The 14,788-nt window shown below is 34.1% G+C and overlaps 3 protein-coding genes across 3 annotated transcripts; 2 read left to right on the top strand and 1 right to left on the bottom strand.

Moving 5' to 3' along the window:
- Positions 1–1,108: 1,108 nt before the first annotated feature.
- Positions 1,109–5,098, top strand: LOC145562006 (uncharacterized). The gene is made up of 2 exons (XM_081622151.1): positions 1,109–2,451; positions 4,528–5,098. The coding sequence occupies exons 1-2, from the start codon at positions 1,980–1,982 to the stop codon at positions 4,575–4,577; spliced, it is 522 nt and encodes a 173-aa protein (XP_081478277.1). The 5' UTR covers positions 1,109–1,979; the 3' UTR covers positions 4,578–5,098.
- Positions 5,099–6,884: 1,786 nt separating this feature from the next.
- LOC145562005 (protein NETWORKED 2D-like) lies at positions 6,885–11,331 on the top strand. The gene is made up of 2 exons (XM_081622149.1): positions 6,885–7,371; positions 8,015–11,331. The coding sequence occupies exons 1-2, from the start codon at positions 7,278–7,280 to the stop codon at positions 11,056–11,058; spliced, it is 3,138 nt and encodes a 1,045-aa protein (XP_081478275.1). The 5' UTR covers positions 6,885–7,277; the 3' UTR covers positions 11,059–11,331.
- A 259-nt stretch (positions 11,332–11,590) lies between these two features.
- Positions 11,591–13,982, bottom strand: LOC145563226 (nicotinamidase 1-like). Its single transcript, XM_081623665.1, has 5 exons — positions 13,794–13,982; positions 13,511–13,695; positions 13,104–13,237; positions 12,612–12,797; positions 11,591–12,129 (listed from the first exon to the last, which is right to left on the bottom strand). The coding sequence occupies exons 1-5, from the start codon at positions 13,940–13,942 to the stop codon at positions 12,049–12,051; spliced, it is 735 nt and encodes a 244-aa protein (XP_081479791.1). The 5' UTR covers positions 13,943–13,982; the 3' UTR covers positions 11,591–12,048.
- Positions 13,983–14,788: the final 806 nt, after the last annotated feature.

The following is a 14,788-nucleotide window of genomic DNA, read 5'->3' as shown; positions in this document are numbered from 1 at the left end:
TATTTGTATAGAAAAAAAATTCATATAAGTGCAAACCACAAGGTTCAATTAAAAATAAAAAAACTATATTTAAATAATAACTCAATTTTGGTTTGACAATGACAATTGCAGTTTTGAAAAACATTCTAAAAAATTTATTGATTGTACGTCTACAACAGTAACAATTCGGGGCAACGCCCGGGTCACTCACTAGTCAATAAATGAAAAGATGGATATTGAAGCAATTGTATGCCACGCGTCTTTTTGCTGAGCACACATATTCAATGATTGGCCTCCTCAAGTTGCCATGTCATTATCCACTCAAATAGAATTTGCCATGTCATTACAATATTATTCATTTTTTATACGCGCTAATTTAAAAATAAACATTATAGCTTTAACAATGATGATATGATGAACGAAAGTACTACTCTATAATAAAATACTAATATGGTGATGAACAAAATAACATAAGTTTTGAGTACAATAATCATGTTATTTTTTGTATGATCTGATTTCGTTACACAGTGAATAAAGTATTTACAATTGTTACGAGTATTTTTTTTTTTGTTTTTATCTTTCTAGTACAATATTAATCTAAACCCACAATTTATCAAACCGATTAATGTATATACTACCTCCATTTTATATTATTTGCAACGATTATTAAATATTATCTATTCACACTTTATGGCAAATGTTACAGATAATATGAAACAGAAGTAGTATTAAAAATAATACGGAGTACTATAATTCATGAAACTAAAATGGTTAAAATTAATAATTTACTACATACTTCGTATTAGTAATCAAATCCATTGACCACTTTAATACTCCGTATTAACATAATTATTATAATTACAGCTAATTAACAATTCATTATATGGCTTAAAAACACATAAATAATTTTATGTTAGAGAAACCAAACACACCCTTAATAGTGCTCTGTATTAACATGAACATCTTTATTTTAAAGTACCAAAATATGTACCACGTACATTGCACGGGATTAAAAAGTAATTCATCTTTCAATATTATCCATAAATAAAAATAAAAACACACCAAAAAAAAAAAAAAAAAAAAAAAAAAAAAAAAAATCTTAAAACAACGGAAACAATTTGGGGCCTATCGGAGTATATTAAGGCTTAAACTTGCTCTCTCACTTCACCAGAATTTGTCAGTTGACAACATCCTTTCTTTGAGGAAGAGAGTTTGAGAGAGGGTTGATTGTGGTAGGGTTGGAATTTTCCAGAAATATGGTTCTCGAAATTTGAACTCAGTTTAGGATAACTACTCTTCTTTCTGACTCAATTTCTTCTTCTAAATTCTGGGCTTTTGTTTTTCAGTGTTTTTCATCATTTGATGTTGCTCAGATTTCTGGGTTTCTCCGATTTTTATCCAAACCCCTTGTTAATCTCTCCAATTTTTCATTCTTTTATTGAATAAACAATTCTTGTTTCTGGGGATTTTTCCCTTTGATTTAATTTTGTACGATTTTTTTAACGTAATTTTTTGTTTTTGTTTTTTCTTCTGCAGTTATATTTGTCTCTCTTTATTTTCTAAATTTGGTAACTTATGCTTGCTGGGTACACTCATGTGTTGTAAATTATTGCCATGGTGTTGCCATAATTAGAAATTTTTGTCAGTTAAAAAACCAAAAAAAAAAAGTGGGTCAGTAATTGATGAATTATTTGCAACTAGTTCATCATGACTTGGATGTAACGGGGTTTTCGCTTTTTTCTGGTAGAAAAATTCATATATGTTTGGAGTTTGAAGTGATTGGTTTCCAATTTGTGAGAAATCTATATGAAATTTCAGGTGAAAGCTTTAAGCTTTGAGAGGTTGAAGGAGATATTCCTCACCATATTCTTTGAAAGTGTTATTTTTAGGGTTTGAATTGAAAGAAATACTTCAACTTTGATATAATTTCTTCAATTTAGACTTGTACCCATCTCACAAATTCAACCAAATTGTGTTTGGGTGTGTGAATTTTGCTCAAAATGGCATTTCCTAGGTTTCAATTGTGGGGAATGCCCTTGTGGGGTGGTAAGGAGGAGACAGAAAACGTCTCGAGTGTTCGTGCTTCGAATTCGATGCCTGATTATGGTTTTGGTGTTAGGGAGATTGATAGTGTGAAGTTCCCATTGAAGGGGACTAGGATTGCTTCATCTTCTTCATCTTCTCCTAGGAAGATTAAGAAGAAGTGGCATAGTAGAGAAGAGAGGAAGATTGAGAGAGAGCATGATGTCGTTATGGTTCCAAATGATGGGGTTTGCTTGTCAGGGTCTGAGTCTGATGATTCTGATTGGTCAATTGGGTGGTTGGAGCCACATGGACCTGATTTCTTGAGTGATGATGAAACTGATGATAGCTTTGCTGTTCTTGTTCCTTGCTATAGGAGGGGCCCAGTTGAAGGACCTAATACTCAGTTTCTGAATACTATCAAGAATCTTACTAGCGAGCCATTCACTGGTAACAATTCTTTTTCCTCAAATTCCTGTTTTAATCTGTACTGTTAACCGTGTTATTAGTAGTATACTAGTATGGAGTTCAATTATTGTTTCATGTTCCAACTGTTTTCGATAGATGCAGACATGCTTGGTTATGATACAGTGGCAACTGATTGTTTTGATTGCAGGCTTATGTTCTTTGTGGTTTAGGTGTTATTACAGGACATAGACTATTTAACTTGTTTAGTTGATGTATAGTCTGTCTAATTTGTGTTTGAGTGAAGGGTTCTTGTTGCTATCCCTTTACTAAGCCATGTGTTTGATTAATATTTCTGGTTAAAGCTAATTGATTGTTGTGAGTGTCACTGCTTCCATTTTGCGGGTTCACAGGGTATTCGACTATTCGTAGTGTAATAGTCCTTGATTTCCTTGTCTTCCTACATGGATTATTTTCTACAGGCCAGTTTCTCCTTTTGGAGCTTCTTTACCTTTTTTTTTGCCAGACAATAATGAAAACATTGCATCTCAAGTGCTTGTACTGCCTGGCATCTATAATGATGTTCTACGAGATTTCATGCTGTGAAAATTTGCACTATATAGCGTAAATAGGTAGCACCGAAATGTTGTGGGCAACCCGAATCATTACTTATTTGGTGGAAAATTTTCTGCTAGTTATACTTCTGAATGGTAGTCATAAGGACTAAGGATAAAACTGTCTGGACTCTGACCCTCTATATTACTTATGAGTAATCATGTTACATTACTTGTGGTTTTTAAGATTCCATTTCAGGTTGTTGTGTATGGACTTTGGGAGAAACCAGTTATTATTGGCAGTGTCCAATTTTAAATCATGCAAAAACTGCTCCCCAATGACCGTCTATTGGCTTTTACCAACATTAAGAAATAAGAAGTGTTGTTAATGAATATGTTTTTATCAATAATGTGTTAGTATAGCAAGAATTGTAATGGATGATTGAATGAATATGCATATATCAGTCAGAGGGGGCAATTATATAAAAGGAGGAATATTATTGTCGGGTAAAGGTTCTTTTTTTGGTTGCAAGAGACAATGAGATAATCTGGGTTTGAATATATTGGAATTTTTTCATGTCTCTGCCTTTCTGGTCTGAGTTTGACGTAGGTTGTAACTGTGTAATTTTATATATGGGTGTCAGACCCTGGTTCCTTGGGCTTGAATGAGAAGTCATATAATTTGAATTGGGCATGCTCGTCTTTGTTCATCATTAGTTCAGACAGTGTAGGATAATATACTGTGGGCCACTAGGAATTACTAAGTTCATGCTGATGCAAATGGTTGCCATGAGTTGAGAAGTTTGGGTGTATGCTCAAGGAGTGAAGGACTTTAGATGTGAAGGTTTCTTATGTGATTCATAGAGAAATTGAAGATAATGGAGTCTGGATTGTCTTGGGAAAGATTTCTATGTGTTAAAGGACTATTTGAATTAAGCCATAATATCATCCGACTTGATACTAATCAACTGAAAAGAACAAGAGTTGTTGACGGGTGTAGTTCTTGCCCCCATTTGTGCTTTGTAGAAGTGGAGTTCCTTGAGCTATCTGATGTAGTTACCAAATTACAGAATGAACTACTGAAGTTTGTCTGTCTGTATTCTTTAATGGAACTTCTTTGCAAGACAAAACCAAAGACTATTTGTCAAAAAAACACACACACACACACACACACCAAAGTAGCTAGTCATGTCTCCGTAATTGTTTTAAACTCTGACCATTTTGAGCTGTTGGAGATTTCTTACGAAATTGTGAAGAGCAAGCTGTTTAAATGTTTCTTCAGCATATTGTATTGAATTTATGTAAAATTTTCCACAGTCTGATATTGTTTCATTCTGTATTTCTGTGTTGGAAATATCTTAGTTATAAGCTGTCTGACTCTAGAGAAACTGAATGTTTGCACCTTGTGAAAAGATGTCTTCTATCTAATAACTTGATGATAATTTTGTTATTTTTGTATCTTGTCTTGTTCACGTTGTTTGGAATATATCTCTATTTGCTTACATTTTGGTATTGAAACTTTCATTTTTACAATTTTACTTAAAAACAATGTGGTGAAACCTTGCAGAAGGGAAGAACCTGATGGACCAGTGGCTCTCCTCACTGCAAAACTTCTGAAGGCTCACCATCATAGTTTGTTAATAAATAAGGTGGTGGTTCTTGTCATGTGTTTGGAGTTTGAAGCAATTGGCCATTATATCTATGTTAAATATGAAGGTTTGTGGAAAAACAGAAGAATCTTAAGTGTCCACAAGACCAGGAGCAGAGATGATCTAAGATGATAATCTGGACACGATAAAGATGCTGCTGCAGTGCTGCTATAAGGTTGTTCTTAACCGCGATTAATTCAAACCAAAATGGGTTGCTTAATCTTTTCCTTAATATTCTGAGCCATTGTATATACCATTATAATGTAAATAATCTTGTAATATGATTATGCTTGACTTCCAGCTTCCATTCTGAAGTAGTCTGTAAATATTCAGCTCTTCTGTAGAACATTGCTCTTCCTACTAACAAGAGAAGCTTTTCTAGTATTCGTTTGCAGAACCGACAGTTTGCATTTGATTGTAAACATATTGTTAATTACGGCGTGTCCTCCTGTTATATGATGTATATAATCAACAGTTCCATAATTGTTATCTTATGCTTTGTGTGGTGTACCATGAAAGGTTCAAAGGTTGCGGTCGCAACGTGATTATAAGTGTAATCAGGGAGTTGCAGCAGGATTTGGGGCATCTCCAGCACATAGGAGGCTGTATATAGTAACCATATTGCTATATTTCCAGTTGCTGTGGTGCAGCTGATCTGGTTTCAGACTGGAGGTCAACTTTATAACGTGCACTCTACTCTTTTTTTCATAGATGAATTGGTCAAGGTAATTAATTACTTAATGATCACTTAATCCGGTGTTTATTAAATTTCGTATTGAATAAATTAGTGATTAGAATACGTGCATTATTATGTGATTCAAATCATTACCTTTGCTTTTCTTTTGCAAAAATTAATGGCTAATGCGATTCTCATATAGTGTCTTAGGTAAATGCCTATGTCAATATGTCATGATATGAACCGTGTCTTAGTGACGTTAGATGTTACTATTATTGATAAGATATTTCATTTGGGATAATTATTATTAATGATGATTATAGTACAGTAATATTAATACCCCTTGCAATCATTGATTATGGTGATTAAGACATTTTTTATCATTCATCTTTTAAATATACTTGTATATACTTTTACTTGATTGTTAACATTGATGAAAGGATGTTGGACGGTTATAATTAAATGTGAACATTGTTACATGATGAGGCGAGTATTGATCAATTTAATTAAATAACGAGCATTGATCTAAATGGAGTTCAGCTAACTCAGAATTTTGTGAGATGGCCTCAACAATGACTCTCATTCCAAGCAATACAACATTTTTTTTTTTTTGAAATAAAAATCTCACGAAATTCACCTTTATTGCCCCAATCAAGTCTTAGGCTGTCGCACCATATTTATTTTATGTACACATGATTTACAATTTTCTTAAATTACTACACGGTACTTTGTGTCAAAAGAAGGAAAATTTGCAAATTGCAATCATTTTTAAAGTTAATAATTTGTAAATTGCAGCCATTTTTAAAAAAAGTTGCAAATTGCAGCTAAAAAGTTTTTATAAATTGTAAATTGCAGCTTAATTTAACTTTTTCATTACGTGTCGAAAAATATTCGATTAAGGCTTTAGGGGCCATTTTAGCCCTTAAGGATCCGAATTGAGTTCAAAATCAGCAAAAAAATAATGTAAGCGCCTCGTTTTACGCAACAAAAATGTATCGATTTGTGGACAACTATTTTTTGCTGTAAAAACAAGGCACTTACATTATTTTTTTGCTAATTCTGAGCTCAATTCGGTGTCTTAAGGACTAAAATGACCCCTAAAACCTTAACCGAATATTTTTCGACATGTAAATCGATGAAAAAGTTGAATCGGGCTGTAATTTACAATTTATAAGAATTTTTGAGCTGCAATTTACAATTTTTTTTTAAGTAGCTGCAATTTGCAAAATACAAACTTTAAATGACTCCAATTGACAAATTTTCCTTAAAAGAAAGATAAAAACCAAAACATGTTCAATTTTGACACAAAGTAAGAGAAATCTTGTACTTTTTTTCAAACACTTTTGTTTCATCCATGAACATATAGAATAAACATAATACGAGTAATGATAAATACCATAATTACCATTTACAAAAACTAAAAATTTACCCTGGTAATGAAAACAACTCAACCACAGAAAATATGAAAAATGAAAGAAAACTCTAAAGTAAATTGAAAAGGTTACCAAAGAAACAAGCAACTCTGTCTTGGTATTGCTAGGCAAACTTAAAACAGACACATGTAAGAAAAATAATTGCAAGAACTTCCTACCTTTTTAGTGGCTTCCCTTTATTTATTTTTATTTTTGATTGTTTTAAAGGAGAAAACAAAAAGAAATTAAAGGGTCATGGAATACTACAAGTACTATATTTGACAACCTTTACAACCGAAGTTTCCTCCATACCACAACCCCACATTATAGGGGTATAGTCTTTGCACATTCCCTTAATTTTATTTTATTTTTCTATTTCTCTCTCAAATATAATCAAAGCAAATTAAGACCTTAAATTTTTTATCATATTGAGAATGAGAGATGGGATGAAGGAAGCAAAGAGAGAGTCAACTTAGAGAATGTACAAAGATAAACTAGTTTCTGCCATTTTTCGCCGTTGATCCAGGAGGATTGAAGAAATCGTCGTAAAAGTATTCAAAGATCCGGCCAGAACTGAATAATGTTGCAGAGGGCTGCAAGCAATGCATACTCTTGGTGGTATGCAAGTCATGTCAGGACTAAACAATCCAAATGGCTGGAACAAAGTCTTCAAGGTATGTTTTGTTTGACGTACCATTTTGCTTCTTTTTTCTATAATGTTTGATTATTTCTTCGGCCATTTTGTTTTCGATCATTCCTGCAACAAATGCATAATCAACATCTTTACTAATTCTGACATTTATCAGGAAAGGATGAAAAAGTCAAATTAGATCACATTGATCTCTAAAATTTTGAATGTAATGAACAATTTTGTTTAACTGGATTATATGTAATTAATGTAACATATTAATGATCTTGAGGAAATAGTATGATCATGCATGCAATAAATTCAGAAATTATAAATTAAAGTTAAGGATATATTCATCTATACTATAAATCGCATTAATCTTGTAAGAATAAAAAAAAAAAATTGAAATAAGAAGTCGCATACATGTTAGCTAAAAAAAACTGATAAAATAACTGGTTTATGTATATAGCTTAATATAGGTGATTATGCCAAATAATAAAAAAAAAAAAAATGCTAATTAACAAAAATGAAGATAAATGTGGATTCTGCAGTTCTACGGTTGAAGAATAATTCAGAAGCATTGTGGTTAATGATTAAAATACTTCATCTTGATTCAAAAGCTCTTTAGAACTGCTTTGTAGTTTAAAAATATACGAAGTATTTACCAAAGATTTTGTGACATGCTGCAGATATGGGAGATAAGGTGGAAGCTGTGCTTAAACTCATTGAAGAAGATGGAGACTCCTTTGCTAAGAGAGCGGAAATGTACTACAAAAAACGGCCAGAGTTGATAAACTTTGTCGAGGAATCTTATCGGGCTTACAGATCCTTAGCAGAAAGATATGACCATCTTTCGAAAGAGCTACAGAACGCAAACAACACACTCGCATCTGCATTCCCAGATCAGTACCAGTTTCCAATGGATGATGATGATGATTATAACACCTCGAAAATGCCTAGGAAATTTCAAGACAGATCACCCAACCCAAACATCCCACAAGCTCCACAAAAATTCCCTACCAAAAATATTAAGGCTATCATGGCATTAACATCAAAGTTGAAGAATAACCCAGCTCCTAGGAATATGCCTAAATCAGGAGCTCATGCTAAGAGATTACCGAAATCTGGTCTGACAATAACAGAGGCTATCAATGAGATTGACAAGCTTCAGAAGCAAATTCTGACTCTCCAAACAGAGAAGGAATTTGCAAAGAGTTCTTATGAAAACGGGTATGCCAAGTACTGGGATATTGAGGAACAGATAAGTACAACACAAGAAAAGATCTCTAAGTTACAAGATGAATTTGAGGTAGCCCAAGTTATTGAGGATGATGAAGCTCGGACTTTGATGGCTGAAGCAGCTATTAAATCATGCAACGATACCTTGGCACAGCTGCAGGAGAAGCAGGAGAGAGCAGAAGTGGAAGCAAAAGAAGAGCACCAGAGGATTAAGGATGCTCGTAACAAGTTAAACTCTCTCAAGGATGAGTTTCAAGGCAATCCGACTGATGCCTCTGAAAGCAGAGATCCCTTGAAAGCAGATGAAGATCAAACTAGTATTGATGATGAAGCAGCAGGTGGTTTGAAAGAATCTAAGGATCTAGAAATAATTCGGGACAAGATTAAAGAGCACTTTGATGTAGGTGAAACTGCATCGCTCAGTGTGTTAGAGATGGCTGAAAAGATCGATGAGCTTGTAAACAAAGTGATCAACCTAGAATCTTCTATGTCTTCTCAGACTGCTCTAATATATAGATTAAGGTCAGAGACTGATGAGCTACAAACGCAGATTAAGAGCCTTGAAGATGACAAAGCAAACCTGATTGCTGGTAAAACCAGATTAAGGTCAGAGACTGATGAGCTACAAACGCAGATCAAGAGCCTTGAAGATGACAAGGCAAACCTGATTGCTGGGAAAACCACTCTAAGTGACAAGCTGGGTGAAATGGAAAATAAGTTGAGAGGACTTCAGGATCTAAATGATAGCTTCGATAACCAAAATAACAGCCTAGAAAGTCATTCAACTGCAGTACACTCTCATCTTGATATCAACTCGAAGAAATTACATGATGTAAACATAGAGATGGAAAATAAGTTGAGAGGACTTCAGGATCTAAGTGGTAGCTTTGATAACCAGAATAACAGTCTAGAAAGTCTTTTAAACGAAAACCACTCTCATCTTGATATCAACCAGAAGAAATCACATGATGTACAGCCAGATGAAGGAGAGGCCGAGCAATCAACCAAGTCCTTTGAAGGTAAAGAGTCCACAGAAAATGTGGACTTGAAGAAAAGAGTAAGTGATACGACTACCTCCAGTCTTACTCAATATGAAGGACAGAAATTTGGTGAAACAGCTCTATTAGAGTTGAAGGATGAATACTCACATCCTTTGAAGACAGATGATACTCATCCACAGGAATCTAAACCAAGCACCATTGAGTATGATCAACCTCAACAATATTCAAACAAGATAAAAGAGGAAGTAGTATGTTCTCAAGTAACTCAGATACAGGATCCTTCAATTCAGTCAACATATCTGCCAAATACTCCTCAAGAGATTGAACCAAGAAACTTGGCAGGCATGCGAAAAGATGAGCCATATGCACCACCAGCAGTGCAACCACTAGAAGAAAGAAGAAAAGAAGAATATGAGCCGGACTGGCAGCAGTTATTCACAAATGGTTTGGAGGGAAAGGAAAAAGTTCTCTTAGCAGAGTATACAGTAACTCTTCGAAACTACAAGGAAACCAAGAAGAAGCTTTATGAGGTAGAAAAGAAAAATGAAGATAGTTTCTCAGAGATGAAGAGTTCTCTTGCCACAAAGGATGAAGAGATCCACTCCTTACGCCAGAAATTGAGCCTTCTGCAAAAAAGTTTGGACGAACATAAACACGCAAAAGAGAAGGATATGGAGACCTTTCAAGAGCCATCACCTCCCCTTGAAGAAGAAGATGATGATTATGATATAAAAGTTATTGCTCCAAGTGAAGAACAAGAGATCTCACCAGTTGAACAGAAACTACGGGCAGAGATGGATCAGATCCTCGAGGAAAATCTAGATTTCTGGATGAGGTTCAGTGCTTCATTCGGGCAGATCCAAAAGTTTCAAAATGGAGTTCAAGATTTGCAAGCAGAATTAGCAAAACTTGAGAAAAAACATGAGAAGAAAGAAGGGAGTAGTCATGGGGGGGATACTCACAAGACGCTTTTGAAATCAGATGTCAGGCCAATATACAAGCACCTGAGAGAGATACAAACAGAGTTAACTGTCTGGTTGGAGCAAAGTGAAAATCTGAAAGAAGAGCTACAGAGAAGATTTTCACAGTTGTGCCACATTCAAGAAGAAATAAAGCTAGCTCTAAGTGATGGTGCCGAAGATGATGACATGAAGTTTACCAGTTTTCAAGCTGCGAAATTCCAAGGAGAGGTAGCAAACATGCAACAAGAGAATAACAAGGTTGCTGATGAGCTTCAAACCGGTATGGATTATATAACGAGTCTCCAACTTGAAATGGAGCGTACCATAGCCAGGTTGAATGATGAGCTAGGATTTTCTACCTCACAAAACCAATTTGAAAATGAGAGGTCTGAAAGCCGGGCTCGGGTGCCATTAAGGTCGTTCATTTTTGGGGTTAAACCCCAGAAGAAAAAGCAATCAATATTTTCCTGCATGCATCCAGGAATGATGAATCGGAGATACCATCATCTAAGATCTGACAAGTCACCTTAGAATCACTAAGACATATTCTGCGTTTTTCATCAGATACATGTAATTTGACAGTATTGTATCTATGCTTTCTGGTATTTGCTGATGATATTAGATAGAGGTTATAGGATCATCTGTTCAGTATTTATGCATTTTTGAGGAGAAATTAGTTGGTATGTGTAAATTAGTTTATAGGTGTTTTTTTTTCCCCAATTCTCAGAAACACTCTTTAGTTTTGAGTCGGTGAAGTTTATTGATTATGAGCGTGAAAGCAAAGATTTTCTCTAATGACAGAGACAAGAAAACAACCAGCTCACTTTCCCCCATCCCTTTTAATGATGAAGTGGTCACTTGTTTTCAATTCCTAGTCCATATTTATGATTAATGACAAGTTTTGTCAATACTACCTACGGATCACTATATAACACAAAGAAACTTGGGTCTTTTGACAAAACATTATTGCTCCAAATTGGAAAGAGCTCATACCAGAGGAAATCAAGAATTAGCCCTATCACTTCTATTTATATTGGCGGAGTCATGGACATAAGCCTACAATGACCTTTTTGTATTTCTTTCATTACCTCTTAAAATAAAGGTTGGGACATGAGATTATGTGTCAAGACTCCTAACTAATGGTTTTATCCTTAGTGTCCCACCCTTTATTTTGGACACATTACTAGCATACAATCAGATATAAAAGATATGGCACATAGATGATGTGACATAATCGTATGTAATGGGACACAAGATGAGACACGCAATAGGAAGAATACAGATTATGGCCCTTGGTAAATTTTTTGAAACGGAAATGGAAACTTAATTAAAAAAAAAAAAAATTCCCTAATTTTTATCTATTTTGTGTGGTTCAAACTTTAAAGAGACGTCAACCAAGTTGAATTAGTTCATAATACATGTAAAGTCCTTAAAAAGAGTTTTATATAGACCTAAAATATGATCATGTTCACGCACAAGAAGTTCGTGAACCTGCAGCATTTGGGGCACCAAGACTTGCAGTTATGTAGTGAAGGACAGCTCCGATACCACTTTGGCTCCTCTTCCCTGAGCCATGTAAAGACCTATATGCTGCATCAAATCCTGCATTTAGAATACGAAAAGAACAAAAGTCAGCAATATCTCTCACAAGTCACAACAATAAAGCATTTATAGAATTATTTTATTAGAAATTTAGAACTCTGGCAGAACTGTTTGATTGAACTACAAACTAGCAATTAGAATCTAACTATGCCAGATTCATATATCATTTAAACTCTGAAATCGTCGGTTACATTTTCTCATCCAAAAACTTGACAGGGGCATAAATAATAAGCTTTAACTGATGGAGAGTCACTTATAGCCCCAAAGCCTGAGGCCATAGGTGACTATCCATCAGTTCAAGCATAGAAAAATTACTTAACTTTTCATACACCATAACCAGTGCTAAGGTTAAACTAACAAGCAGACAGACGACTCAGACGGGAATGATCCTTTCTTCCCTACTATACTGCAAACTATGTCTAAATAACTCAAAATGTGGTGTGAGATACATGAACATGTGAAATAAAGAGAGATTTGATTACCTGCGGATGTGCTATTGCATCTTTGATGGTTTCTGCAATATGCACTGGAAGATCATATGTAGCACAAGCTCGAGAGTACACAATCACATCTTGCAGAGGAGTAAGGATGCCTCGATTTCTCGCTGAAAGTGCAGAGGATACCAAATCCAACACACATATATCTGTACATATACCGGCAACCAATACCTTCACCAAAAGTATAAAAAAATAATCATTCACACAATCTTCACTTCGTATACAAATGGTAGAGCTCACAATTACTCGAATTTTCTAACATTTTGAACTTTACACCGGTATCCTATGGTAACTAATACAACTTACAAGGTAGCTGATAAAATAGGAGTATTCAAATGCAATGGAATAAGAACAAAAGTAACACTACATCTAAAAACAATACAGAATTTCTTTCAAACATACTTCACACCTACATTTCAAACCACTATTCAAAAAATTGAACCAAGAATGCTATGCAAGAGGTTTAAACCAACTTACAGCTTTTAGCTTGTTTGCTTTCACCCAATCAACAAACACATTGGATCCATCTTCCTCGATCGAACCGAGAAATCCATCAATGCAATCTTTAAGCCTCATTGTTACATTAGCTTCACCTTCCAACCATTCCAACTCTACAATTCACAACAACAACAATTGTTACATTAGCTTCACCTTCTAACCATTCCAACTCTACAATTCACAACAACAATAACAATTAAGGCGCAAAATAAATAAAAATTTAACATAGTTCCAATATGACAATGCACCAAAATCAAGTGCAACTCATTTTTACCATGTGTTCATACACTATTTTTACAAACATTTAATAAACTTAAGATGAATTCAAAATCATCATACAAGCTCAAATTAATAAAATAAATAAAAGAAATTTTTTAAAAAAAAACCTGGAACAAATTTGGATTCAAAAGTGCCAGCAAAACAATGAGGAGGATAAGGAGGTTCAGGAATAAGAGGATCATGAGAATCAAGGAATGCGAAAACCGGCCATTTTTTATCGCAAAAAACCCTAGATAATTTCGCCGATTCTTCCACCATTGCCGCGATTTGCTCATTCGGCACTTTCGGAGCTTTAATCATCCATAAAAACGTTCAAAATCAATTCAAATTCCAACAAAAAACCAAAAATTCTGCAAAATCAATCGAAATGAAGAGAGAGAAGTAAGTACGAGGTTTCCGGCGCCGACGGTGCAGAAGCCATTGACGATGTCGACGAGAACAAGTCCGGTGGAGGAATCGTCGGACAAAAGCAGAGTATCGTGTTTCAGAGGAAGTTGTTTCTGAAGTTCATCAATGGGTTTTGATGTTGATGCTACCATTTTTATGGTTTTGGGTTGTGAATTCAGAGAGAGGAGAGAGAAAATGGCAAGGAAGCAATGCTAACATTGTATACGGGTGGAAAGAACATTTAGCTAGAATGAAAAGTACATTTAGTTAAAGTGAAAAAAACATTGTAAAGATTAAAGAACATATGTCTAAAATGAAAAGAACATATTGTTAAAATGTAATGAACGTGATAATTTCTAAGCATCTATTTTAAAAGAACATGAAAAATACAATAAAAGAACATAAGAGATATTAAAAAAGAACATAGAGTTGTTAATAACAATGAACATGACAGTATCTTATAAAGAACATCATCTTCAACCTTTGTCACATTATTTTCAAATTCAACATCTAGATTCATCAAATTTCAAAAAGGAAAATAAACAATGAATTTTATGATTACAAAATATTCTAATTCAAATCTAAAATAACACAATTATAATGAAAAATAAATACAAAATTTCATACAAAATTACCTTCGATCTTTAATTAACAAATCCACATATTCACCTTCATTAATAATCACTCCATTAACAAAGCAATATTCAAAAGCACCACGAAACTCGATCTAAATGCTCAGCCATCGTCTTCTATCAGTAGAATTTCTTTTTCTCTATAAATTTTCTATTTCTCTCTCTCTAAGATTTATATTCTTCTCTCTAAAGAATTCAAACAAGTGAAATTAAAATATGAAAAAATATACAAATTTCTTAATTGAGATTGGAAAATAATTACCAAAACTCTTCAATTATGGAAAAAAAATTCATTTAAAGATTGAAAAGCTAGATGTTCTTTTAAAAAATACTATATTATGCTCTTTCTGTTTTTTTTTTTTTTTT

This window comes from Chenopodium album, chromosome 10, assembly GCF_948465745.1.
Source record: "Chenopodium album chromosome 10, dcCheAlbu1.1, whole genome shotgun sequence".
Classification (NCBI taxonomy): Eukaryota; Viridiplantae; Streptophyta; class Magnoliopsida; order Caryophyllales; family Amaranthaceae; genus Chenopodium; species Chenopodium album.
Note: the sequence above shows the minus strand (reverse complement) of the source record. Positions and strands in the feature narration are given on the sequence as shown.

What these genes read in the sequence shown, in the direction of transcription:
- LOC145562006 (XM_081622151.1), top strand. Translation starts at nt 1,980, where the DNA reads ATGGCATTTCCTAGGTTTCAATTGTGGGGAATGCCCTTGTGGGGTGGT. An exon ending in TACTAGCGAGCCATTCACTG is followed by an intron (nt 2,452 to 4,527) that starts GTAACAATTCTT and finishes GAAACCTTGCAG; the next exon opens with AAGGGAAGAACCTGATGGAC.
- LOC145562005 (XM_081622149.1), top strand. Translation starts at nt 7,278, where the DNA reads ATGTTGCAGAGGGCTGCAAGCAATGCATACTCTTGGTGGTATGCAAGT. An exon ending in GCTGGAACAAAGTCTTCAAG is followed by an intron (nt 7,372 to 8,014) that starts GTATGTTTTGTT and finishes GACATGCTGCAG; the next exon opens with ATATGGGAGATAAGGTGGAA.
- LOC145563226 (XM_081623665.1), bottom strand. Translation starts at nt 13,942, where the DNA reads ATGGTAGCATCAACATCAAAACCCATTGATGAACTTCAGAAACAACTT. An exon ending in AAGCAAACAAGCTAAAAGCT is followed by an intron (nt 12,798 to 13,103) that starts GTAAGTTGGTTT and finishes CTTTTGGTGAAG; the next exon opens with GTATTGGTTGCCGGTATATG. An exon ending in ATGCAATAGCACATCCGCAG is followed by an intron (nt 12,130 to 12,611) that starts GTAATCAAATCT and finishes TTCTAAATGCAG; the next exon opens with GATTTGATGCAGCATATAGG.